The 26,987-nt window shown below is 57.1% G+C and overlaps 2 protein-coding genes and 1 long non-coding RNA gene across 3 annotated transcripts in view; 1 reads left to right on the top strand and 2 right to left on the bottom strand.

Annotated features, from left to right (window-relative positions):
- IGFALS (insulin like growth factor binding protein acid labile subunit) overlaps nucleotides 1-8,086 on the bottom strand; it is a 32,973-nt gene extending 24,887 nt beyond the window's left edge. Inside the window, exons 1-2 of the mRNA XM_040634454.1 lie at nucleotides 7,865-8,086; nucleotides 7,279-7,633 (exon numbers count right to left, since the gene is read on the bottom strand). Of these exons, the coding sequence (XP_040490388.1) occupies nucleotides 7,279-7,633; nucleotides 7,865-8,086 (577 nt within the window). The remainder of the gene's footprint in view (nucleotides 1-7,278; nucleotides 7,634-7,864) is intronic.
- On the top strand, nucleotides 1,643-5,887 carry LOC121103855. Its single transcript, XR_005836148.1, has 2 exons — nucleotides 1,643-4,699; nucleotides 5,691-5,887. It is a non-coding gene; the product is annotated as an uncharacterized LOC121103855 (long non-coding RNA).
- Nucleotides 8,087-10,703: 2,617 nt separating the features above from the next.
- HAGH (hydroxyacylglutathione hydrolase) lies at nucleotides 10,704-26,880 on the bottom strand. The gene is made up of 9 exons (XM_040635548.1): nucleotides 26,724-26,880; nucleotides 24,123-24,298; nucleotides 23,603-23,667; nucleotides 19,613-19,730; nucleotides 18,585-18,693; nucleotides 16,652-16,755; nucleotides 16,284-16,385; nucleotides 11,482-11,561; nucleotides 10,704-11,001 (listed from the first exon to the last, which is right to left on the bottom strand). Exons 2-9 carry the CDS (start codon nucleotides 24,225-24,227, stop codon nucleotides 10,902-10,904), a joined length of 783 nt encoding a protein of 260 aa, XP_040491482.1. The 5' UTR covers nucleotides 24,228-24,298; nucleotides 26,724-26,880; the 3' UTR covers nucleotides 10,704-10,901.
- Nucleotides 26,881-26,987: the final 107 nt, after the last annotated feature.

Raw genomic sequence — 26,987 nt, 5'->3', positions numbered from 1 at the left:
GACAAAGGGCACTAGGCCCCACACCAACGACACCCCAAAACCTGCGTCACGCGCTGGGCTGCCCACGGAATCGGGGCCTGTGCCTGCCCTCGGCGGGCTCAGGATGCCCGGCTGAGGTCAGAGGCAGCGCTAGAGGATGCCCCACACCCACCTGGACGGGGCCGGGCCCTGAGGGGGATGGGGTGTCAGGGCCTGGCCTGTGAGGGGCTGTGAGGGCAGCAGTCCGCAGCCCAGGGAAGGGTCCCTGGGTGGGGTGTGAGGAGCCTTGCGCTCTTCCCCAGTGCCCCGTCCTGGGCCCTGGGACCCGACAGGAGGTGGGCAGAGGGAGCGGAGGTGCCCGAGGGCGCATCCCTCAGCACGGTGGCAGCCGCACTTGTACCGCAGACCCACCCGAGCTGAGCCCTCCCTGGGGCTGCCCCTGGCCTTGTGGGCTGCACGCGCAGGGCTGGCCACCCCCAGAGTGTGGGGCCGGGGCCCTTGGGGCACCTCACCTCTAATCAGGGCCATCCCGCATGCAGAACAGACCACAGGTGGGCCGCGAGCTGGGTGCGTCTGCTGGGGCCGGCTGCTCCTGCCCTCTGATTTCCCCACTGCTGGGGCAGCCAGCACCCTGTCGCTGGCCAGCCCAGCCCAGCCCAGCCCTACTGGCCCGGATTCCATTAACCCTCTCGTGCCCGGGACTCCGCATCAGCCCCAAATGCCCCAGATGCAGACGGCACAGGGGAGAGGCCGGGGGGCTCCATTCCCCCCAAAGCCTCCTTCATGTTTGGCTGGCTCCCAGCCGCTGGGTGAGAGCCCCTCAGGCAGCGGTGGGGGACCTCCCACTCAGCAGATGGCCACGTGGGAGTTAAGTGAGAGATGGGCCTGGCACACTGACCACCCCCTCCTTCCCCCTGCCCATTTCCTAACAACCTGGGTGGGGTCCTCATTAGGACTCCCTGGGGCCCCGCCCAGCCTCGGCTTCTGGGACCTCAGGGTCAGCTGGTGTCTGGCCACTCCTCCTCCCCCCAACCTCTTCTAGGAACACCGGGCAGGGCCCCTGGCCCCCTTGTGTTTGCTTTCCCTAGCACTGCCCTCCTGGGAAGAGCGGAGGGAGGCCTGGCCTTGGGGGCCAGGTCTTGTGGCCGCAGCACCAGCCTCCACCTGCTTTGGGACCCAGGCTGTTCTCCAGAGCTCCTGTGGGGCCATGACCAGCCTGTTCTGCACAGGATGGCCGCCCAGTGCCTGGCCTGAGGTCAGCCCCAGGTCAGGCCAGGAAGAGGGTTGACAGCCAGCATGGCCCCTGGCTGCTCGAGCAGAGGGAGCCCGGCCACGCCCTCATCCACCTGCCCTGGGCACGACTGGCACAGCCAGGGGAGGGGTCCTTGGTAGAGGCCGGGAGGCAAGGCCGGAGGGCTGCACTGCACGTGGCCAGCCCCCAGGAAGGGGCGATTCGAGCAGCAGGGCAGAGGCGGGTGGATCAGGGCACGCGCCGGCTCCCCTTGAGAGGAGGGCCAGGCTGGCGGCGGTCCGGGAGGCCTCCAGTGTACTTCCTGGCCAGGCGGCGGCAGGCAGCAGGTCTGCAGCCCGGCAGGGAGGGCAGGGGAGCTGCAGCGCCCCTTCTCTCTCATTTCCCACCCCCGCCTGGCCCACAGCTCCAGGTGCCGGGGGTGGGGGCAGCTTTATCTCTGCCTTTATTGAGCTTTGATTGATTTCAGGTCGGTTCTCAGCCTCTGTTCTGAGAAATTATAGATCCGCCAGGAGAAAGTGCACGCCCAGAAATTGACACGGTAAACAGGGGTTTACAGAGCGCAAAGTGCCGACTCAGCACGTTCCGGGCCCTCGGCAGGGTGGGAAGGGAGGGTGTGCAGCGGGAGGGGACAGGCCTCTCTCTGCAAATGCCGGCTGGCCCCACGCGGCCGCGGCCCTCCACAGGGCCTGGCCGCGGGGGAGGGTGATCCCTGCAGCTACACACGTGCACCCCCCCCCGCACCCCCCTTGCTGCCCTGGCCACTCAGGGAGCTGGCCACCTGAGGGTGTCCCCAAGGCATCTGGTCTCATTTGCTGCTGATGGTCAAGTATACGGCGTCGCACCCAAGCACTGGGTCTGGCTGCTCGTACACACAGCTGTCCCCACGTCCTTGTGTCTCGGGACACGCTCACCCGCCTGCTGCCCACGGACACTGCGCCGTGAGCCTGTGGGTCCTCAGTGGACTTGCCAGGATCCAGGTGTGCGTCTTCTTGGCAGGTGAGGCTGAGCCTTCCCGAGCAGTTAGCGGGTCAACCACCTCCTGGGGCCGAGGGGTGCCCTGCACGCCCCACCGTCACCCTGTCTATTCCCGAGCCCTGAAGGTGAGTGGATGGTGGCTTTTGTTCCGTGTTTCTCAGACACCGGCAGGACCGCAGCCTTTTGGCTCACGAGCCAGGGACTGTCCTGTTTTGTGAAGGGCGTGTGCGTGTCTCGCCGATTTCTGGTTAGGGGTCCATCTGATCTGTGTTTTTAAAAAAATCATAGTCTTGCTGCAGGTCCTTCACCGGGTCTACGTGGGCGGCGTGTGCTTCTGCCCTGGAGCGTGCCTTGCCGCTCTGTCATTCTGGCAGGAGTTGGTTCTAACGCGGTTTCCCGAGACGTTTGCACTGAGCCGGATCCGTCAAGTACCGCAGTGAGGGTGGGAGACCTGCCGTCCGATTTCTCAGTCTTGGGGGTTTCACGGCCGCTCTGGCACGTGGACTTGAACGCTTTTGAAGCACCTCGGGAACACGTCGGGGTCCCCTGCCCACGAGCGTGGAGGCGGGGGCCGTGTCCGTCCCTTGCGGAGCAAGGCCTCCCGCCTGCCGCCTCCCGCAAGCGCAGCAAGGCTCCGTGTGCGGCGCCCCAGCGCCCCCTTCCAGGCCGTGCAAGCAGCTCGCTGGTGTCTGCCCCGAAACCACAGCCCGTGGTGTGGGTTGTGCTGAGAGTTGTGCACAGCGGACCCCTTCGCCCCCGCACGTGGTGCACATCCTCCTCTTGGCTGGAGTGTCCCTGGTGTCGCTCGGCATTTCTGCGCATTCGTGTTACGATCGTGCACCTGGTGTTTAGATTTTTCCTAGATGATGGTGACTTTTCGATGCTCTTCCCTCCTCAGTCTTCTCTCTTCCGCTGTCTGTCTGGGCTGAGAACTCCGGAAGGGCGTTGACGAGTGTGATGCCCTCACCGACAGTCCTGGCCTGACTGGCACGAGGTGCACGGACCCCCGTTTGTGTGGTGCGGCCCGACCCGTGCTCCAGCTGCGGGACGCTCACGTGTTCCGTGTGCTCTCCCATGTGTCCCCGTGGCCAGAGAGCAGGTTTTCTGCGTCCGCCCGCACGGCAGCCTGGAGTGCTGCTCCGTGCCGTGGCTGAAGGGCGGTCCGTGGCAGGGATGGGCCGCCGCCAGTTCCGCTCCCCCGCTGAGCTGCCGGATGTCTGCGTCATTTGCATTCAGGGGCTGCTAGGACGTTGCCACGAGCATTTATCTACGACTCTGGTGTGAACGTGTGTTTCATGCTTCTGGGTAGGTTCTTGGAGGTGGAGTCGCTGGCTCACATGGTTATTTATGTAAAACTTGTAAAAGATGTTAAGTCACCTTTGCACCCAACATGGGGCTCAAATTCACGAACCCGAGACCAAGAGCCGCAGAGCCACACGCTCCACCGACTGAGCTGGCCAGGCGCACTTACGTCTGCGCGCTCTCCGTGGCCCCACGTCCTTTCCTTACGCGCCCCGCTGTCCGGTCCGGGGCCGTCAGCTCTGCTTCCTGGGTGGGAGTGCCAAGTCTTGCTCGCTTTGAGGTGGTTGAGTTCCAACACTTGATGGATTATAGGTTATCAGGCATAATATTTGCGGATATTTTTCCCAGTCTGTGGCTTATCCATTTTTTAAAACACGGGGCGCCTGAGTGGCTCCGTCGGTTAAGCGTCAGACTCTCAATCTCAGCTCAGGTCTCCATCTCTGGGTCATGAGTTCAAGCCTCACCTCAGGCTTCATGCTTGGTGTAGAGCCAATTTTAAAATAAAAAAGACGTCGTCCCTTAAGATGCAAAAGTTTATTTCGATGACCTCCAACTCACGGATTATTTTTTTTTCTAGCTCATGCTTTCCATGTGCCTCTCACCGGATCACAAAGATGTTTTAATCAAGGGATATGGAACACCTTTCCATTTACTTAGCTCTTTATAAATCTTGCCCTGTTTTGATAACAATTTCTAAGTATCTTGTTAGTTTGGTGCTACTGTGAACGGAATCATCTTAATTCCATTTCCCGCGGTTAGTAGCGCACAGAAATGGAATGGATTCTTTTTACTCGTCTTGTATCCCGGGACCTGGCTAAACTTCCCAGTCCTGGGTGTGTAGTGTACGTGGATCCCTAGGATTAGCTCCCTGTGGGGTCATCTCGTCTGTAAGGACATTTTTCCTTCTTCCTTTCCCGTCTGCATCCTACCATGGTCTTGTGGTTTCTTCGTGCCTCACTGCACGTCCAGGACAAGGCTGAGTACAGGGCACGTGCAGACATGCCTCGCTCCTGGTCTTACAGGTGAGCGTCCCACCGGTCACCACGAATTCCGACACTGTGACGGAAGAATGCTCTCAAAGGGACAGCCGTCCTCACCCCTCGGTCACGACTGTGTCCGGCCACGAGGCACAAGGGAGTGGAGGCTGCTGATCAGCCGCCTGGGACAGTGGGACCGCTGCCGAGTTTCCAGGTAGACCCAGTGTCATTACAAATGTCCTGAACCGTGGACGAGGGTCTCTGGGGGCAGGTGGGAGGCGATGGGAGGATTCCACCACAGCTGCTGGTGTTGGAACGCACAGGAAGGACATGAGGAGCCAAGGAACGAGGGCACCTCTGTCAGGAGGGCCGGGCGGGGCAGCCGTTGGCCCTTCACACAGGCGTCATCTGTCCTGAGGCCCAGGAAGCTGCCTTCCGTTCGCGGCTGGACGCGTGACCGTGTGTGCAGGTGTGTCCGGGGTTTTGCTGCTTCCATGGAGCTGATCCTGGGTTTTGTCCTTCGCTCCGTGAGGACGGGCTACGCTGTCCGTTGACTTTGGCATGTCTGGCCGACTGACGTTCCTGTGCTGACTACTTGGTCGTGGGACAGGACGTTGCTGTGCTAGGGTCACTGATCTTTCGTGGCAAATTCGACATCTAGGTTCACAAGGGACACTGATGTCTTCTCTCGTGAGGTCTGTTGCTTTGGTGTCGGGACAACGCTCCCCTCACAGGAGGCTCAGGGAAGCGTCCCTCTGCGTTTTCTGAAAGAGTTTGTGTGTGATTGGTGTTACCGACGGAGCAGAAGGCTCGGTGAAGCCGCTGGGCTCTTCCTCTGACGAGGACTTCGGACTTCATACCCGTCCGATTTGTTGTTACGGGTCTATTCTGATTTCCTGTTTCCTTCCGGGTGCGCTGAAGTGGTCTGTGCCTTTCCAGGGACTGGTCAGGGCGGTTGTTCCCTCGCAGCCCCGATGCCTGTCCCTCTCGGGGGAGGGGCAGCCCCGTCCCTTCTCCTGCGTGATTTTGTCGACGTGTGTGTTCTTTGCTGGCAGCGTAGCTGTGGGTTTCTCAAAGAACTTTGTGATCTTCTCAAAGAACTAATTTTTGGGTTTTCTGTTTTGCTGATTTTTCCTTTTTCTTCTACTTCCTTTGCATTTTGTTTTCTCTAGTTTGAGATAGAACCTTTCCTCTTTTCTGTGCAGATGCGTGAGGCTCTGGGCTTTGCGGTGTGCCACAGACGGTGTGCTTTCCACGTTCACTCCTTCTGACCCACATGCTGTCAGAGATCTTTCTGGAGGCAGGGGGTGTCCGGACTTCATTCTGCCGCAGGGAACGAATTCTGCTGGAGTTAGCAAACATACTTCATTGTTTTGGTCTTTTAAAATTCATCGTGACTCATGTTGTGGCTTACGCCGTGGTCTGTGCTGCAGAATGCCACACGGGTGGGCTGTTCTGCACACACGTGGGTTCCGTGGAGTGAGCGTGCTCACTGCTCCCCCCGCGTCCATGGGGATGGGTCATCCCAGCCGTCTACCTCTGAGGGAGAATGTGAACCTCCACTTTTCAGGGCACCCGGGGGCTCAGGTGGTTAAGTATCAGATGCTTGGTTTCGGCTCAGGTCGTGATCTCAGGGTCATGAGACCGAGCCCTGCATTGGGCTGCACACTCCGGGCACCCCTGCCCATTCAGACTCGACACGAGACATCCGTTGCTTCCACAGAAGCTTAAGAAGTCAGGTTCCAGCTTATGATTATTAGCTGACAAGGGAGAAAGCTCTGTGGGCCAGGGAAGGAAGAGACGCGGTGTCCTGTCTCCCTCCCCGGCCACACACACCCACCTGGCCACAGTGGGACCCCAGATGGGCTGACCCTTCCCACAGAGTCCTGGGGGCACATGGGGTGCAGCTCCTGCACCAGACTCTGTCCTAGACCCACCAAGACCCAGTTCTTCCCAGGCCTCTTGCTGTTCCAACGCAGATCAGCATCCGTAGAAGCAGACGGACCAGGAGGAACCTTGTGTGGTTTTACTGACAGATTAATGATGCGAAGTTTGCGGTGACTAGGGGTGCAGGGGTGCTCAGTGCCCTGGAACGGTGCCCTCGGTGCCCTGCTGTGATCCTCATCTCATAAACAGAACATTCCAAAGGTTGATTGGTAAAGCCCGGCGACTTCCTAGCTGCAGCGGGGCGCGCCCCACGGGACCAGCGCGTGACACAGGGTGCGGTGAAGAGCAGACAGACCCCACCCGGGAAGACAGGTCACGGAGCCCTAGGGAGAGACTTTCACATGAAGCCCCTCCGAGGGCAGCAGCGGCCCTGGGTCGGGAGTCAGGAGCATGAGCGGCAAACGCCCAGGCTCTGGGCTCACAGTCGACAGGACATCAGTCCACGGCAGGGAAGACACGAAGGAGAGACCACACGAGTCCCTCAGCCACACTCTGTGCTCCACACCGGACGCCTTCGGGTGAGTGTCCAGCTTCACGTTCTTGCTCAGAAGGACAACACCCCTGAGGAGCTGAGAAGGCAAGAGCCCCAGGAAGGCGTCAGGGAGCGGGAGGGCACCCCGGGCCCTTCTGAAAAGGGGGGCGCCTGGCCAGCTCAGGCGGTGGAGCCTGTGGCTAGACCTCGGGGTTGTGCGTTCAAGCCCCACGCGGGGCGTCGCAGTGACTTCAGATCTTTTAAAAACAGGAAGAAGAAAATACTGGAAAGCAAGACGCTTCCCAAGTGGCTGAAGAACAAGAGAATGAACAGGCCTGTAGCTGTGGAAACACCAGGCTCGGACGAGAATTTACCTTCTTCAGACTCCCCGAGAGCAAACACTCCAGTCCCTTCATCATCCGCCAGCAGCTGGGCTCCGGCGAGAAGGTATCGGCACCCGGCCGGCAGCGGTAGCCGTGAGGAGACAGCGTGCCCAGAACCTGACTGCGCAGAATCCACCAAGGAGACGATGTGAGGACACCCAGTTCCCGCTTGGGGGGGACTTCTGGGTGTCCCACACACCTGCCCCTCCTCCTGGCACCTCTCCCTGCTGGCATGAGCACCTCTCCGGCACCCCGACCTCCTGACCTCACTGCCCCATGAGCGGCTCCCGGCCCCATGGGCCTTCTGTGAGCCCCATCTGTCTCCCCACAACGCCGCACTCACAGCTCAGACCCCAGCTGGGGCAGAGGCTGGGGTCTCTTGCTCAGCTCACCGGGAACCCCTGCACCCCTTGAGCGGCCCTGCCGCGGCCCTCGAAGAAATGCTGGTGGAGGCCCACTCTGCCCACCAGCGCACTTCTTCAAGTGGGCGCCAAGGTCCTCCCGCGTCCTGTCCGCTGCTCCCCCTGCCTCCTCTCAGGGCTCAGCCACACCCCTGCCCCAGGGCCTTGGCACTCACTTTTCTCTCCGGGTGTCTACAAGGCCTGCCCAGCCGTGACAGTTCCTGCTCTTGCCCGATTCTCTCTAGTGCTTCCTCCGCCCAAGCTGGCTGCCAGGTCCCTCCCCCAGGACAGAAGCTCCATGAGGGTGGAGTGAACCCCCAGAGCAGCTCCGCCTCGGCCACAGCAGCTACACTCAGGTGTCTGTGAAGCCCGTCAGTGAGGTCGGGGATGAGGGCCATGGTCCCGCTCGCCTCACCTCAACCTGGGAGACCCAGGGAACAGAAGTCCCAGCAACGGGACCATAGAAGGTTCACGAAGGGAATAGAGCTCAGGCGGGGAGTAGATGGTTGGGAACAAAGCTGACTGCACTTCTCTACGCTCCTGACCCTGGAGTGATCTAAACAGACACCATTTACAACAGTGTCAAAGAACGAAGGACCAGGGACCGGACGTTCCCAGAGAGCTGGCGTCTGGGGTGAGAGTCAACACCCGATGGGAAGGCATCTGCTGTCCGGTGGTCTGTCTGCCCTTGCCCTGGTTTAGGCAGGGAGCCTCCCGAGTCCTTGGAACTCCCCACAGGGTGGAGAGGGGGACTTTGTTGTTCAAGGGAGCCCATGCCACACTGGGGTCAACACAAGGGGGACACCGCACATACAGCCGGCGATCCCAGAGATGACACAGTGACACCGCACAGCACGATGCAGGCTGGGACGTGCCAGCAGGGTGACTCGGCGTGTTCCACACAGAGGGCGCGGCTCAGCACTCCGGGCCCCCTGGGGCCCTGCTCTGTATCCTTTATAATCAAACTACAAAATCCCAAGGGCAGCACCTCTCAGAGTTCTAGGAGCCGTCCGGTGAGTTACTGAGCCAGAGGGGTCAGTGGGGGCGTCTGACGTCACCGCCACAGTCCACAGTGGCTGCACGGACCCTCCAGCGTGGACGGGTGTGGCCGAGCAGCATGCCGCCGCCCCCGGGGGAAGCCCACGTGGTCTTGCTGGGGACTGAGCCCTTCAGCCGGCAGGGCCACTCGGACACGGGCACTCAGCGTCAGAGTTGGGTTTTAGCAACAGGGAGAGCACCACAGACCCTAATGCTGGACAAGCGGCGTGTTCCAAACTTGAAATTTGCAACACCCGTCCAGAAATCCAGCACGTCACGGTATCACGCCTGTCCCGACCCTAGCCGTGAACGTTCTCATGTTCATACTCAGGGCAAACGGCCAGGACTCTGCCGAAGGACAAAGTTGGGCTGTGTCCCTTCCTGGAAATGAAGAATCATCCTAAAGCCGTAGGAATGCAGCCTGTGGGCCCACAGGACAGGTCTGCAGCAGGGCTGGCGGTGCGCACGAGGAGGGACAGACACCCGGGACAGACCGCCAGCCCCCAGCATGAACAGCATTTTCACAGGAACCACAGACGTGAGGATCCGAAGGAAGTGCAGACCTACTGGACGGACTCACGAGAAGGCAGCAGAGGAGGGAAAGGTCAACGGGTAACGCGCACGTGACCGCAGTAAGGATTTCTTCAGTGAGACGCCAGAGTATGAAGCCAGCAGCCAAAGGGAAGGACTGCCAACATGCATGATGGGAAACCAAGGCCCCGTGTGACTAGTGAGCAAAGCCCAGGAGAAAAGTGGGGAGCCCCCCCCCCCCGGGCGAAGTGGCAGTCCGGGGGAGGAAACCTGAGTGGCCAGCACGCGCGGAACAGGATCCAGCCTCCCCCTGCGGCAGCGGGCCAGCCCCACGGCGGGTGGCACATGGATGCGGTGGACGTGGCTCTCATTTGCAGGTAGGCCAGAACGTTCTGCCGCTCTCCATGGCCAGCATGCAGCGCCGGCACGAGAGCGTTTCAGAGCCGCACGTCGCAGACCCACGACCTCAGCCACATGCAGGCCCACTGTGGCCCCAGAGCCCATGGGGGCGGCCCGGCAGGAACCCCCTCACCAAGGGCAACACGTGCAAAGGGCAACAACTACTATTCGGGGCTCTTGGCCCTGGGGGGGGGGGGGGTGGCCCAGAGAGGCTGGGTGATGGGGCAGGTTTTTCTCTCCATGTATTTTACAAGTATTCGTGTGCTCTTGGACATTTCCACGTACACTTGGGAGCACAGGACTAAGAGCAGGGGGACCGCGGGGGGATGCCAGCAGGAGAGAGAACACACACACCACAGGACACCGCAGGCCCCGGGGGTGGAGGCTGCCAACACCACAAAGCATGCTGGGGGGCATGGGCCCCCACCACAGCTCCACCCCGCGTGTGCGCACTCTCCAGCGTGGACGGCGGCAGCTGAGCAGCACGGCGACGAACGCAGAGACACCTAGGCTATTTCCAGAGCCGTACAACAAGACATCTAGAAGGTCCTGTGCAAACGCCGTTCCATGACAACCCCGGGGGTGCAGGGGGGCTGCAGGTCACATGGAGCTCCGGCTCCATCTAGAGGTCATCCTCTCTGGACAAGGACTCCGTGCTTCCCAGCCGTGCAGCACCGTGGCCCAGACAGGCAGCCCCACACCTGCCCAGAACCTCAACACATGACCTCAGCGGCCTGAGGCCACCTAGGGGAGAGTGGTGACCGACAACCTCGGCTGGAGAAGTGCTAACTGGAAGCCGTCCCGCATCTGCGGGGAGCACCATCCCGGCAGGAGAGGAGAGCGCGAGCGGAGCCCTGGGCACCGTTCTTCCCCACAGATGGAAGCCAAAGGACCAACGTCCAGAACAGAGGAAGACCTCCAGATGCAGAAATGGGCCGGCTGGGAACAGCCCTTCCTGCCCCCATCGTGCCCCGGGTCTGGCCGCACCACTCGGTCCTCCCACCCGCACCGGAGGCCAGAGAGAACACAGAGTCTCCAAGCCGAGCATCCAGGAATACGCTTTCAACTTCTCTTATAAATATGCATTAGAACATCTGGTAACACAAGCAAAGGGCTCCGAAGAGAATTTAAAATTAAACCAAGACTGGATTTCCTACACTCCTGGCAGGAAATTTATCTAAAACATCTGAACACCCACATGTGCTTGAGGGTGGCGGGCACGGGCCCCCCAGGCCCACAGCCGCCTCAGTCCCGGGGCACCTTGAAATGGTCCTTCTCTTTGCGGATGGCCCTCATGGTGGTTACGGGGTCCGTCTCGCCCGCGTGCTGCTGCACGGTCTTCTCCCTGCGGGAGCCGAACACCAGACTACAGGCTGCGCACCATGCCCACCGCCCTCCCAGGGTGCCGGGGACAAAAAGAGCCAGCAGAAGTTGGGACGTTCTTAAAAAATGCCACAGCCCACAGCCAGCTTGCGTGCTCCTAACTGCGGAATCCATGCGGCCAAGCCATCCTGCTGGCGACCCGGAGAGCAGGGATGCTGATTTCCCACTGGCGTCCAGCACGGCCCAGGTGGCAGCTCCCCGAGACCCCCAGGGACCCTCAGCTGCCTATGGATCTGGACTCGAGGGTCAGAAAGGACCCCAAAGCCTGGCCAGGGTGCAAGGAAAGCACCCCCCTTCTGAGAAGAGGTGCCTGTCCCCTAGGCGAGGCAGTACGTGACAGAGGTCGGGGCAGCCTCCAGCGCTTGGGGCCTGCAGGGGTGCTGGGAGCAGACACCTGGGCTCCGCGCGGCGGCGGAGCCGACATCCCCGAGGGCCCGCTCACCTTACTCGCATGAACGGGTTGTAGGTGAGCTCCTCCGCGATGGTGGATGGCACCGTGGGCTCCCCGATGCTGTACTTCTCCTGCGGACGACACAGCTCACTTTGACACAGAAACTTCGAAAGGTAACATTTCTAAGTACCTTCTCACGATCTTCAAATACCGTCCAACTCAGAGGGCAGAGTGAAAGCTGGCTCAGTGTGAGGACAGGCTCCTTGCTGCTGTGCGGACCCCGAGTGCCCTGGCCGCCGCCACCAGCAAGCTGTCCCTCCTCCCCTCGCCATCACGGAGGTGAAGGGGGGATGCCAAACTTTTTGTCAATAGGAAGTCCATGTTTTACAGTATAGAGTAACCAGCAAAAACACAGACAACGCAGAAAAGAAGAAAACACCCAACTGCCCCGGGTCCCTGCCCCAGGATGAGCACCCCCCCCCCCCGGGGAGGTGTTGAGTCTCATCACAGGGTGTTCGGGCAGGACTTGCCCTTCACAGGCTCCCAAGAATGACCCAGGAAGAGCCCTTTGGCAGGCAGCTTGGCAATTGGAAAAACAACGCAAAAATTGTTCTTTAAAAAGTTCAGCAAAATTCATGGGGCGCCTGGGTGGCACAGCGGTTAAGCGCCTGCCTTCGGCTCAGGGCGTGATCCCGGCGTTGTAGGATCGAGCCCCACATCAGGCTCCTCCACTATGAGCCTGCTTCTTCCTCTCCCACTCCCCCTGCTTGTGTTCCCTCTCTCGCTGGCTGTTTCTCTCTCTCTGTCAAATAAATAAATAAAATCTTTAAAAAAAAAAAAAAGTTCAGCAAAATTCATAAGAATAATGAAGAAAAGGAACACAAATCGCCAACACCAGAAAGACAGTACATCACTACGGATCTAACAGATGGGGGTGGGGAACATTCTGCTCTAAAAGGAAAAGCTAAACAAAGGAAACAAAGGAGAAAAATTCTGATCCTCCTGAAAAGCAAGTATTTCTTAGGTAAGAGACAAGAAGTACGAACCATAAAAAAGTTAACGTGCTGGACTATTAAAAATGCTTACTCTTCAAAAAACATTGTTGAGAAAATAAAAAGCAAGCCACAGAATGGGAGAGACTATGTGACAAACTTACCAAAAAAAAAAAAAAAGAGAGAGAAACATCCTCTTAACAAAAATAAGAGGATGCAATTTCTTAAATGGCCAAATGGAAGCCTCGTGACCTACCACGGAGCAGGGTCGCCTGCAGCCCTGCAGAGTGGACGCGTGATGGGAATGTTCTCTCTTTTTTTTTTTAAGATTTTATTTATTTATTTGACAGAGACAGCCAGCGAGAGAGGGAACACAAGCAGGGGGAGTGGGAGAGGAAGAAGCAGGCTCCCAGCAGAGGAGCCTGATGTGGGGCTCGATCCCAGAACGCTGGGATCACGCCCTGAGCCAAAGGTAGACGCTTAAGGACTGAGCCACCCAGGAGCCCCAGGGAACGTTCTCTGTCTTAACTGTGACGGCCGTTGTTTCATTGGGGTGTGTGCGTGTCTCCCAAAATTCACTCAGTCATTCACTTTAACGTGGTTCGTTACATGTGAGCTAAACCACAACAAAGTTGATATTTTTTTAAAAAATATGAAAATTATGTCAATAAATTTGAAAACCTTGACAAAATGGGCAAACCTTGAAAGACACACGTGGCACAAGTGATCAAGAAGATGTAAAAATCTAGCAGCCACACGTGAAGACACACATTCGTAACAACAACAAAGATGTTTCCACAGAAAGCATTCAATGTCCAGGTGGCTTCACTGGTGGATTCTAACATTAGACAAATAAATAATACCATAAAAAACCCTTCTGGAAAATAGCAGTAAACACTTTCCATTCATTCTATGCGACCAGCATCACCCTGATACGAAGACCAAACACACTGCAAGAAAATAAAACTACAGACCACGATCTCCCGTGAACACAGAAGACACGACAGCAACGTAACGCAGCACGACCAAGGTCTGTCTGGAAAGCAAGGCTGGTTTAACGTTGGAGACCAGCTGATACGCTCCTACATATTAACAGAGTAAAGGAGAAAACTTACTTATGTAACAGATGAAGAAAAAAATCAGTTCACACAATTCAGCACCCACTCATGATACAAACTCTCCGGAAACCAGGAATGTAAGTCCACTCCATCAACCTCAGAGGATTTACAAAAAGCCCACAGCTAATATCATTGCTCATGATTAAAGACCAAATGCTTTCCCCGAGACTGGGAACGAGGCAAAGGTGTCCGCTCTCACCGCTGACACTAACGTTGTCCTGGGGATCTTAGCCAGTGCGGTGGGACAAAACAAGTAAACAAAAGGCATGCAGATTGCAAAAGAAGGAATAAAACTGTCTATTTGTCGATGAAGTGGCTGTGTGCTAAGGAATCTAAGGAAAAGATGCTAGAACGAGGGAGGTGAGCAAGGTCACAAGATCAAAATGCAAAAATCACTTGTTTTTCTAAAGACTTTAGCAAATAATCATTTCCAATAAAATCCAAAAACGTGAAGTTCTTAGGGATACATTTGACAATATGTACAATTTCTGTAACAATGAAAATTAGAACATATCTCTGAGAAAAACTAATGACCTCACTAAATGGAAAGCTAAAGCATATTCGTGGAAAGACTCGACATTGTTAAGGCCTCAGTTCTCTCCAAATCTTTTGTTACAACACAGTCCCAATCCAAAGCCAAGCTGAGTTTTTGGGTAAAAATTAATAAGATAATCCTAAAATTTGTATGGAAATGCAAAGCACTTAGAAGAGCCAAAACCAGTTTTAAGAAAGTCTAAAGCTAGGGGACGTACACAACCTGACTCTAGACTCAGCATAAGCTACAGCCATCAAGGCTGTCTGCTACCGGCGGGGCGGGGACGACGTCCTACGGATCAGCGGCACCGAGAGGAGAGGCCAGAAGTGACGCGTGCTGTACTGTCTGTTTTACTGAGCGAAGAAGCCAAGGTAACCGGCGAGGAAAAGACGGTGTTTGCAACAAACGGTGTCAAGCACCTGGGTGTGAATATGCAAAAAAAAAAGAAGGGGGGGGCCTTCTACCCTTACCTTAGACCGTACACAATTGGATCACAGACCTACATATAAATTTGTATAAACATAAAAGCTAAGACCATTAACTTTCAGGAGAAAACACAGCAGAGTCTTTTTGACAAGGGGCGTGCAAAGATTTCTTAAGACACAAAGTGTCAAAGAAAATACTAATCAACAGACCTGCATCAAAAGTATGAACTTGTATTAAAAAGACACTGTTAAGGGGAGAGAACCACGGCAAGCCACAGCAACAGAGGAGATACCGGAGACACATTTCTGACAAAGACTGTGGCCGGAACGCATACGGAATTCCTGCAACTAAGACAGCCCCATTTTTAACTGGACAGAAGATGCGAACATACGCTTTGCAAAAGAGGATCTGTACGAGGCCGGTGAGCCCAGGAGAGACGCTTGGTTTCTTTACCATCAGAGGACGGAAATTTTAAACCCACAAGGAGACGCCAGCGCACGCCTCACAGACCGGCTCCCGTTCACGTCAGCACCGCGTGGGGAGCATTCCTGGAGCGAACGCCAGGCCGTGCAACCAACGGGGAGGCAGTCTGGTAGCTTCTTAGAAGGGAAGCCCACGCGAGCCACACCTCCCCCCAGGGTCTGCACCCACAGCAGCGGAAACCCGTGTCCACGCCAAGGCGCACACGCAGGTTCGCAGCCGCTCTACCCACGAGAGCAGAAAGCTGGACGCCGCCCGAGAGCGCGTCCGTCTGCGGACACCGCACGGACACGGAGCGCGAGGGGATCTCACGGGCACGTGCCGCCAGAATTCATCAAACTGCGTTCTCCTCACTCAGAACAGGTACGTTTGATTGGATGAACATCACCTTCCATAAAGATTAGTTTTTTAAAGCCGGTAACTATGCACAGAATTAGTTTGGTGCGTATAGAGTGCTATGGAAAGGGCACTAGGACCCGTTATTAAATGAGAAGCCACAGAACAATACGTAAAGCAGATACACAGGGCGAGTCCTGTGAGGTCACGAAGAATCCTCTGTGCGCACTGCCAACAAAGGAGTCACGTTCACCAGCTGACCCAGGTGGCTGAATTCTAACAAGTCTTATTTTGTCAGCCCATAGCCCAAATCGATAAAGATGCTTGACCAAAACAGGTGATTTATTAAAAAACAAAACTGTGAGGCGGCACTCGTCCCTGAATGGAGCGGAAGGCCCCGCACTTGAGGCCTCCTGGCCGTATGTCTTCCTGACACCCTCTCTCAGGGACTGAGGGGAAGACAGACCCCCCCGCGTCCAGGAGCACGTCCCTCAGCCCGGCCACCTGCAGCAGCACTTCCAAACCTCGCCACCGACGATGTCTCCAGGACAAGAAGCCAGCCCTGCAACCAAACCTCTGAGCACCGGGGTCATCACAGAAATAAATGGCTTTCAGACAAGCAGCCTCTGGGGCGAATCCCACTGTGTGCTCCCAACAGGGAGGCTGTGGTGCTCACTCACTGTCCCGCCTAACCCGCAGCCCAGCACATGGACGACAGGTCAGGGATTCGCAGCTCCGGCCTCCCCTGGGCACCTGCTAGAAGTGCGGGACCCCGGGCCCAGCCCAGACTCCCTGGGTCAGCAAGGATCTCAACCAGACAGCCGGGGCTTCCTCACTAGTTTGGGGCAGGCCAGGAGGAGCACCTCGTGCCCACACCGGAGACGGTGCCCCAGACCCCCGGTGCTCCGGGCAGCCCCAGCACGGTGACTGCCCCACAGACGCACCCCCGCGGCGCGCCCCGCTCACCTTGGCCCAGGCCAGCTTCTCCTGAACGGCAGCATTGCTGGGCTCCACGTGCCTCGCGAACTTGAGGTTGTTGATGGTATACTCGTGGCCACAGTACACTCGCTAGGGAAGACACCAGACTGTAAGCTCGGAGTCTCCGGAATCTGACCACAGACCCCTCGGAGCTGGGCACACAGGGCTCTGGGCTGGGTCCCGTTAGCGACAAGCACGGAAGTGTCCCTCAGGACACAGACACTTCGTGTGTGCGTGTTAACCAACAATAAAAATACATGAACAGAAAGCCTCGCTTCCAGAGGAAATGCCCCCGCCCTTCCGCTCTCCCCGGCATGGGAGGGACGGGAGGGCCCCACTCGTGGGCTGCTGCCTACCGTGTCTGGAGGGAGCCGGCCCAGGATCTCAATCAGGGCTCTGTACATCTCATCCGCTGTCCCTTCGTAGAACTTCCCACAGCCAGCCACGAACAGGGTGTCTCCTGAGAAGCAGGACAGCCAGGCAGCAGTAGGGGGCCGCCAGCAGGACAGAGAGACAAACCAAGAAACCCTAACCCCTAGCTCTCAGCTCCTACCCCCCACCGCTCCCCCTCAAGTCTCACTGGCACCACCAGCCCCCGAAACAGCTGCTCAAACCCACACCTTAGGTCAGTGAAGGGAGGAGTAGGGTGACCCCATCTTGTCAGCCCTAGTGCCGGGACCCCCAAACCAGCCCTTGTCCCTACGGGCCCAGCAGCCCTCCAGGGCCTGCCTCCCGTGTCTCCTCTTACCCTCGGTGGCCAGCGCCAGCCTGTAGCACGCCCCTGAGCTCACCAGCCACCACCTGGGTCCTCAGCACACAGGCCTGCTGCCTCACAGAGCCCCTTCCTGCCTCAGCCTTTTAGAGGGGACGTCCCCTCCTGAGACCTGCCCAGCCTCTGCTGCTTCCCTGCCCAGCAGGAGCTCGGACACACTTGTTCTCCAGGCCCCAGTGGTGGGGAGTCCTCCTCTAGCAGCACTGGCCAGACCCCTTCCCAGGAAGCCCGAACCACAACCCAGGACCACAGGGCTACCGTGGGGTCGTGCCAGACAGGAGTCAGGGCCCACCTAGCGAGGGCGGTGCCACACTGCCCCCCAGGACACGACAGGACAGCCTGGTGGTGGGACTGGGGCTCTGCCCCTGAACAACCCCCCCAGGTAGGTTGAGTCCACAAGACCCCAGAGAAGGCTGGAGCACACGCAGGCGCAGGAGACTTCGAGGTCGGGCCCTCCCTCTGGGGGAGCAGCCCCTATACCCACACCTGCCGCCGTGCCTCACTGCACGCCCTGGTTCCCACACGTTCAGTCCTCACCGTCCGGATGGCAGACGCCAGAGCCTCAGCACCGAGGACACTACACAACTTGTCCACACACCACACCCCTGCCAGCCGCTGTCCATGGAGGACAGGCACAGCGTAGGGCCTGGGCTCAAGGCAGGGTCTCACAGCAGGCGGCCCCACCCCCCAAAGCAGGGACGAGACTTCTCCAGTCTGCGCAGTCCCCAGGGACCCACCTCGCTCCCAGGCCCTGATCACTCCCCCTGCGCCCCACCCCCCGGCACTTAGCCAGGCTGACATCCGGGGCCAGAGCAAGTCCAGGGGTCCCATGGCGAGAACGCGGAGTCCGCTCAGGGCCTGCACCTACTGCTACTGCACTGGGGACACCAAAAACGACCGAGTCTTTAAAACAAGCTTCGGTGTGGGGGTGCTGTCCAATTCACGAGGCGACAGAGGCCCCCCTTCTGTTAGCACCTCTGCCTGACCCAGGAGCCCACGGCCGCATTCACTGGTAACCGAGCCCCGCACAGGCCCGTCCCACTGCGGAGCTGCTCCAGGAGCCCCATCGCATTTCCCAACTAGCTCCCACTGCAGTGACATCATGACTGAAACTTAGATTTCTGCAAGACTCCGGGCTTGAGAGCTGTCGATATGGGCTGAGAAAGGTCAGGACACAGAGAGGCCTCCGTGCAGCACACAGGCCTGCTCCGCGTCCGGCGGATGCGCTCAGCGGTTCTGCTCGCACGGACTCCCCAGCCAGCAGCCACAGCGCCTCACGTTCGCTCAAAAGGGAGAAGCCCCGCCCCCCAGATTGCTGGAAAGGCCTGTCCTGACAGTGCCCCGAACACTGGGGCCTTCCTGTGCTCTCCCTGAGGGCCGGGGCAAGCTCACCAACAGCCCCGCGCAGGAGGCTGCAAATGCTCTGCTTCTCCGCCCCCAGTGTTGAGAGGCATCCCTGAGCCAAGGGGGTCTTTGCAAAGAGTCCCTCGGCCCGGCACACACACCTGCACACTCACCTGTGAACACGGCAGGGGGCTCGGAGCTGCCGGGCTTGGTCACGAAGTAGCAGATATGTCCGGAAGTGTGGCACGGCGTCGACAGGCACTTGACACTGAGCGACCCCACCTTCAACAGAGCACGCGCTGGCGAACCTGCCCGAGGGCTCCCGAGCAAGTGGGCCACCGGCCCCACGGACGGCCGCCCCCACCCCCGGACCAGCCACCGCCCCACGGCGGCCGCTCCCAACAGGGGCGAGCGGACTTCGCTCAGCGCCGCTCCACCGAGCAGGACATGCATCTTGCTGGCGAGCGTGCGACTCCGTCCTAGGGGGCCTCGGAGGCCAGGCACTCCCCGGAACCTGGTGCTGCCCGGCGTGCAAAACCAAAGGGGCTTGTTTTACTCTTTGCCTCAAAATCAAGCCAGATCCGAACCAGGTGTCTTGCTTCTTAGAAAAGACCGTTTTCTTTCTTCGGTGCTTGGCCTTCTGCTCAGTTTTCCTTCCCGTCTCCCACTGCCCCCCCTCCCTTTACCCATAACTTCGAAAATGTTCAGCCTACAAAAAGACTGAAATCAAGACGACCCTCGGGGTGACTCTCCCGTGGGTCCCCGACCGCGAACAGGCCCCGCCCGCTACGCGCGCATCACCCTGCACATGCGCACCAGGAGCTGCACGCGTGCGCACACACCGCCCCTGAGGCGCCTGCGGAAGCTCCAGGGACATCGTCTCGCTTGACCTTACATCATCACCGCATCCGAGAGATGCAACCGTGACGGGAGAACCCGCTGCCGTCACAGTCCATGTCCCAGTTTCCCGGACTGTCTCAGAACCGGGCCCGACAGCGTCTCCCCGCAACCCGGCGCCCTCCGCAGGCGGACGTGCCTGTGATGCTCCTGACAGGGCACCGTCCCGCTGCCCTCCACCTGCCGGGTCCCTGGGTAAGGGAGGGAATGCCAGGAGCGGGGGCAAGTGCCCCCACCACAGCCCACCCCTCTGGGGCCTGGAGGCCAGCTACGCTGGAGTGCCTTCCGTTGGTTCACTGCTCACCTGCAGTGTGGACAGGTGCGTGACCTTGTGAGTCAACGCCCCGATCCGGTCATCACCCCCGCACACCTTCAACCCAGGCTCCAGCTTGACCAGCTTCTCGTTCCCGCCAGCGTGGTCCCTGGAAGTCAGAAAGGTTAGACCTGGGCTCCTGCTGATAGGCCTGGGCCTGCCAGCTCTTAAACCCCGACCACAAGTCTCCTTTCCTGGCTACCTTCTAGGTAGAAAGGCATCTCCCCACACAGGAAACTGGCTTCTTGGTCCTTTGGCTCCACGGAAAAGAACATTCTCAGACATGCCATTCCCAAGTGAGGCATTTCTGTGCCCCTGCCCTGTGGCTGCAGAAGCTTTGGAAGCAGGCAGACCAAGCTGCAGACACCTAGATGATCCCAAATGCCCCGGCTCCCACGCTTTGGGCACATAAGAGTCACCTCAGGATCTGTAGGAAGCACCAAGTCCTCACTCCCCACCCCACATCCTGCCGCAGTTGGCCTGGGGGCAGTCTGAAGAGCAGGAGTTTTAAAGTGCCCCCCCCCCATGACTCTCGCAGGTGACCCAGTTTGGGACCCATTGCCCTGAGCAGGTGGAAGCTGTCTTCTAAAATGGCAACGCCCGGGGCGCCTAGGGGGCTCAGTCGTTTAAGGGTCTGACTCTTGATATCAGCTCAGGTCAGGATCTCAGGGTCGTGAGATGAGTGGAACCTGCTTAACATTCTCTCTCTCCCCCTCTCCCTCTGCCCTCCCCACCTCCCTAAAAATAAATAAATAATAAAATAAAATGGCAATGCCCCACCCAAAAGAACACCAAAAAACTGCTAGAACTGATACACGAATTCAGGAAGGCTGCAGGATACAAACCAATGTGGAAAGTCCTGTTGCATTTCTATATGCTAATGAAGCAGCAGAAAGAGAAATTAAGAAAATGATCCCGTTTACAATTGCACCCAAACCGTAAGATACCTAGGAATAAACCTGACCAAAGAGGTGAAAGAACCGTAGTCTGAAAACTATGGAACACTCATGAGAGAAACTGAAGACAGAAAGAAACAAGGACATTCCATGCTCATGGACTGGAAGAACAAACAGAAAATGTCTGTACTACCCAAAGCAATCTACACATTTAACGCAATGCCTATCAAAATATCACCCCCATTTTTCACAGAGCTACAACAAAGAATACTAAAATTTCTACGGAACCACAAAAGACCCTGAAGAGCCAAAGCAAACCTGACAAGCAGAAGCAAAGCCGGTGGCATCACAATTCTGGATTTCAGTCTATATTACAAAGCTGTAATCATCAAGACAGTGTGGTACTAGCACAAAAACAGACACAGAAATCAGAGGAACAGAAGAGAGAACTCAGAAACGAACCATCCAAAAATACCCAATGGAAAAGACAGTCTCTTGAACAAATGGTATTGGGGAAACAGGACAGCCACATGCAAAAGAATGAAACTGGACCACTTTCTTACACCATCCACAAAAATAAATTCAAAATAGATGAAAGACCTAAATGTTAGACAGGAGACCATAAAAATCATAGAGGAGAACACAGGCAATGATGTCTCGTAGCAACTTCTTACTAGACACGTCTCCGGAGGAAGGGAAACAAAAACAAAAATGAACTACTGGGACTTCATCAAAGTAAAAAACTTCTGCACAGCAAAGGAAACAATCAACAAAACTACAAGGCAGCCTAAAGAATGGGAGAAGATATTTGCAAATGACATATCTGATAAAGGGTTAGTATCCAAAATATATAAAAAGCTTATATAACCCAACACCCAAAAAATGAATAATCCAATTAAAAAAATTGGCAGAGGACCGGAACAGACATTTCTCCAAAGAAGACACAGAGATGGCCAACAGACACATGAAAAGGTGCTCACTATCACCATCAGGGAAATACAAATCCAAACCCCAATGGGATATCACCTCCCACCTGTCAGAACGGGTAAAATCAACAACACAAGAAACAACAGGTGCTGACGAGGATGCGGAGAAGCGGGAGCCCTCGTGCACTGCTGCTGGGAACGCAAGCTGGTGCAGCCACTCCGGACAACAGCGTGGAGGCTCCTCAGAAAGTTAAAAATAGAGCTACCCTATGATCCGGCAGTCGCACTACTATTTACCCAAAGCTACAAGACACCAATGCAAAGGGATACGTGCACCGCTTACAGCAGCAGCAGCGACAAGAGCCGAATTACGGAAGCAACCTGAGCGCCCACGCACTGATGAACAGACAAAGACACGGCGTGTGTGTGTGTGTGTGTGTGTGCACGCACACACACAATGGACTGTTATTCAGCTATGAGAAAGAACGAAATCTTGCCATTTGCAATAACACGGAGGGAGCTACAGAGTATCATGCTAAGTGAAATGTCAGAGAAAGACAAATGCCATAGGATCTCACTCATGTGGAATTTCAGAAACAAAACAAATGAACAAAGGGAAAAGGAGACAAACCAAAGAACAGACTCTTGAGAGGAAACAGATGGTTACCAGAGGGGAGGCGGGTGTGGGGAAGGGTGGCGCAGGGGGCAGGGTTAAGGAGCGCACTTGTGATGAGACGGTAATGGAGAGAACTGCCGATCACTCATGTGCCACACCTGCAGCCTGGAACACTGTCCGCTAACTGGAATTAAAAACTTGTTTATAATTTAAAAAGTAAAAATAAAAACACATCTTTAAACAAATAAACACATACATACATACATACATACATACGTAAATCAGCAATGCCTGAGGGCGACTAGGGGCCAGGCCAGCCCCTGACGCACCGAGGGGCTGACAAGGGGCTGGACGTGCGCCCAGCCAGGGCCCCGCGCCAGATCAGCCTTCCCAGGACAAGCAGGGCTCCTGTTCCTCACTACACATTCATCCACAGAGCCCCTCGAGCGGCCCAGACCCAGCAGGGCCCACAGATAACAGGGGCGGGCCGGCCCTGCCCACCCGTCTGCTACACCCAGGGCAGCTCCAACGCCTCCTCGAAGTGCAGGGAGGGAGGGAGGCACTGGCGCCTCAGGGCTCACTCTGGGGCCGAATTTGGGGTTTTGTATTCTAACATAAACATATGAAAAACCCCAGAGCATCACAACTTGAGAAAAGTCACCTGGTGGTTGCTTAGCAAGGGAGAAAGAAGCCAACCCTGAGGCTGTGCGGGAGGCAGATCTGGCTTTTTCCCAGAAAGCAAGCCCAGGGCACAGCGGCCAAGAGCAAGGCTGCCAGCCCACCTCTGCTTTTAGGAGTTAACAGCTGATGCCCCCAAAGCTAAACCCCAAAGGCTCTCGGTGCCCTAGTGTCTCAACCAAGAAGTGGCCACCGTTGAACAAACTCTGGCCAATCCATGTCCTCAGGACCCTCCGCCGGGATGCGACAGCCGCTAGCTGCCCTCGGGCATGTACGTGGAAAAGAAAATTCTGAGCCAAATGAACACTTTTTTCTAGCTGTGAAGAGCCCCCAAAATTTCAGAAAACCCACCAAGGGTCTGGGACAAGCAGCTCTAGCACAAAAACCCAAACACACGGGGGTTTCTTTTATCCCTGAACTCCAGTTTTGAAAACCACAACCTCTCCAAATATAGCTGCTTGATTTTTAAAAACACTAAATGTCTAGAATTGTTTCTTCCCTGATATCAAAGCCAATCTCCCATCACAGAAGCCCAGACACCTTTAAATATGCTGCTGGAGGTCCTTCCAACGGAGCCCCCGAGTTAGCAGAGCCCAGGGCCGGGGCCGAGGGCCCGGGGCGGCAGCATGGGGACTAGCGTCCGCAAGTCTTCCCAGAATCCCACTGGGGCCGACCCTCAGCAGCTCAGAGAACACAGCTGGGCAGGGACAAGGGCTTCCAGCACCCCGATCCCGCAGGCCCCCACCTGAAGGAGGGCCCAGGGAGCCCGCAAGTGCCCGACCCCCACGGCCGCCAGCCGTGCACACTCTGGGGTGCACACGGCCCAGAGCCAACAGGCCCAAGCAGCCAGTTGGTGAGGGCTTACCAGTGGTGGTGGGTGGTGAGCACCGTGGTCAGCTTCACACCGTGCTTTTTCACCGTTTCTACAACCTGCAACCAAACGTGAGGCAAGATGGGGGCCGTGGTCACACCCCCAGCACTGGCCGGATGAGATGCAGGGTGGGCAGCAGGACCCAGGATTGGCTGGGAGGGGCCACGCCCTGTCGTGACCCTGGCGACTTGCCCCTGCTCGAGGTCTCTCTTGACCCAATTGGCAGTTCAGGGCCAGCCACGACCTCTCTAAGCCCCGCCAGCCGAGGGCACCGCCCCCGGGGCTTCCTGGCTCCGAGGGACCTTACAGACAGAAGCCCATTGCTCCCCTTGCCCAAGCCGTCAGTGGCCTCCACCCCTCACTGGCCTTCTGCCCGACGGCAGAGTGGCTGGTCACCAGTGGTTTTGCAGAAGCCAAATGGGTGAGTTTCTGTTTAGCTTCGGCCAAGCTACAAGGGCACTGCAGCTGTTAGCCCTCGCAGGGGATGAAGTGCTGCTGGGGCCCTGCCTCCCACCTTCTGCGGCTGCACCGGGTCCACGACGGCGGCCTCCTTGGTCTCGTCATCAATGATCAGGTACATGTAGTTGTCGGTGAGGGCAGGCAGTAACTCAACCTTCATGGTGCCCTGTTCCACGGTCAAGCTCTTCCTTATACCCGCGTGATGGAGGAGGACTCCCAGCAGCGCTGGGCCTGAAGACAAAAGCGCAGCCTCGGTCCGTGTTCACGGGAGGCCGCCCCAGGCTGAGACTTAAAGACAAGCCCTCGGCCCGGGAGGCCTGGCGTCCCGGGGATGCGACATCCCGGGACAGTGACTCGGCGAGTGGCAAAGTGTGAGGCTCGCCATGTCGGGTTTTCTGAGTTCCTTCAGTAAAGAAGAAAATATCCTCATTTTACCACATCCGTAAGAAAAACACAGAAATTTCTTCACATGCATGTTCAGGGAAATCACTTCTTTCAGACTAGGACCCTGATTTTCTTTTTCAAGAGCTCTCAGAGGACAGAAGTGCTGGTTTGTGCCTGTGATTCAGACCACTGTCAGAAGTGACCAGTGCCAGTCCTAGGGTGTTCACACCCGACTCAAAAAGACCACGAAGAGAGGAACCCGGAGGGCGAGCGCCTCTGACCCTTCCTAGGCCTCCAGCCAGAGAAGAAAACAATCTTCACTTTCACAGGCAGAAACTCGAAATTTGAATCACGCACAAAACGCACCAGGGACTGAGACATAGGAGAGGTGGCCACCTGTCTCAGATTCAAGGGCACAGGACACAGAGTCGCCCCAGTTGAACCAAAGGACCCTGCCAGGGTGTGTCAGGAGTGAGCAGGAGCCAAAAGCATCCTCCACCGAGGAGTCAGGTGCCAAAGTATTTTCTTTCTTTCTTTTTTTCTTTTTTTTAAGATTTTATTTATTTATTTATTTATTTATTTATTTGACAGAGAGAGCGAGCCAGCGAGAGAGGGAACACAGGCAGAGCAACAGGTAAAGGAAGAAGCAGGCTTCCAGCGGAGCATGGAGCCCAATGCGGGGCTCAATCCCAGTACTCTGGGATCACGCCCTGAGCCGAAGGCAGACACTTAACGACTGAACCACCCAGGCGCCCTGCCAAAGTATCTTCAACAATGAAACTCCTCCTATTCAATCGAAAAATTCACAGAGGCCCCAACAATACTTTAAGTCTTAATGTGAAAGAGAGGAACACCACAAAAGGTGACAAAAGACAGCCATGAAATTCTGGAGGAGGTGCTGGAATGAGGGCCTCTTCCAAAAGGGATCCAGAAAAAAGGCAGGAGCCACTGACTGACAGACCACATCTCCAGGGGCCACCTCAAGCTGGATTCAACCACCTCTGCCATGGCCAGGGAAAGTGCAGCTTTAAAGAGTACACAGAGATATCCAATTCCCCTGTCCCTGGACAACCAGCTGGGCGATTTCCAGGCCCTTCTCCTCAAGCACAGCATAACAAACATTTCTAAATGATCAGGTTTCTGTGACAGTCCAGCTCCCCAAGGCCCCAGCACCATCCGAGCCCAGGAAGGACTACAGAGCAGAGTGTGCATACTGGGGGTTGGAGAGGGAGGAAAGCAGGGCTGAAAGAGGACTCTGCTTCGAGTCTGGGAGAGGAACACTGCGCAGGTGAAGGACGCATGATCACATCCTGTGCTCAGGCTCCTCTCGGTGCTATAAAGCTTCTCCCGGAGAATCTGGCGAACTTAGTTATTTCTGCAGGCACCACCAAAAGCCTTACTCCTTTCCCAAAAATCATGCCTGAGAAATGCTTCCAGCTCACTGGTTTGCAACTGTGACCTTTTGAATAAGCAGAGGGCACAGAACTGCAGCCTAAGTCCAGGCCAAGTCCTGAGACATGTTTTGTTTGGCTTCTCTTGAACTGGGCCCGTCCTTCTGCTCGGCATCCCACGGCTGGGACCGGCTCCCTTCTGAGTGAGGCAGCCAATAACCTGCCAATTCCCTGTCGTCCCACTTACACTCTCTGCCTGACTCCGGAAGCCAAAGGTCTTAGCCATGACACTCTGAGGGGTGTCCCCAAATGGAAAAAAAGGACAGGCTCTTTCCTTAGTAATGGCAACACCTTACCCGCTCCAGAACCTTGAGTGCTCCCAGTGAGATCTAAAACGGCCAAGGGCGGCTTCCTCTCCCTTACGACTGCTATGTGGTCATTTCTCCAACCGCTAACCATCTCCCACAGACTCGGGTTAACCTACTGCCCCTATTGCCACATCAGCCAGATAAGATATCAGGAAATAAAGAAAAATTTCAAAATCAAGGTCAAAATATTCCAACAAAGCAAGACGTAACTCCCAGTGGGAAAGGAATCTGACAGCTGGAAGCACAGGCCCTGGGAAGCCCGCGTGCCCAACACCTCTCCTTTTAGAGGGAGGGCCAGGGCCCCACAGCCGCAGGACCCAGTCTGTTGGAACCCGAGTACTGCCCCGGCTTCCTACCCTGTCTGCACTGTACATCGCGCACCCGGGTTGTTCTGGTGAGCCGAAGCTCGGGGCGCTGGGTGGGCCCCGCTGCGCCGCCCCGGGGCCCCCCACACACGCGGGGTCCGCCCGGGCGGGCGGGGCCGCGGGGCTCCAGGGGCGCACGTCTCCTTACCCGGCACAAATCCGCCAGCAACCCCCAGCTGACCAGTGACCCCACTCTGTCTTCAGCCCCCGCAAAGTCTGACTCAAGTGCCGCTGGGGCCTTTTCTCGACCCCGACCGGCGCGCCTGGACGCCGGCGAGGGTTACAAGCCTGTGTCGACAGAAAACAGCGTCAGCCCGCGGCGGCCCGGCCACTCCCGGCCGCCCCCAGCGCCCGGCCCCCTCGCGGGGGCGCGGCCCAACCGCCGCTGCCGGGTCCCGACGCCGGCGGGCCC

The sequence above is a fragment of the Ursus maritimus genome, unplaced genomic scaffold (assembly GCF_017311325.1).
Source record: "Ursus maritimus isolate PB19 unplaced genomic scaffold, ASM1731132v1 scaffold_2, whole genome shotgun sequence".
NCBI lineage: Eukaryota > Metazoa > Chordata > Mammalia > Carnivora > Ursidae > Ursus > Ursus maritimus.
Note: the sequence above shows the minus strand (reverse complement) of the source record. Positions and strands in the feature narration are given on the sequence as shown.

Excerpts from the sequence above, each read along its gene's own strand:
- HAGH (XM_040635548.1), bottom strand. The coding sequence starts at position 24,227 with ATGAAGGTTGAGTTACTGCCTGCCCTCACCGACAACTACATGTACCTG. Across the intron at positions 23,668-24,122 it reads ACCCGGTGCAGCCGCAGAAG|GTTGTAGAAACGGTGAAAAA; the intron begins GTGGGAGGCAGG and ends GTTTGGTTGCAG. Across the intron at positions 18,694-19,612 it reads CGCACCTGTCCACACTGCAG|GTGGGGTCGCTCAGTGTCAA; the intron begins GTGAGCAGTGAA and ends GCTCTGTTGAAG.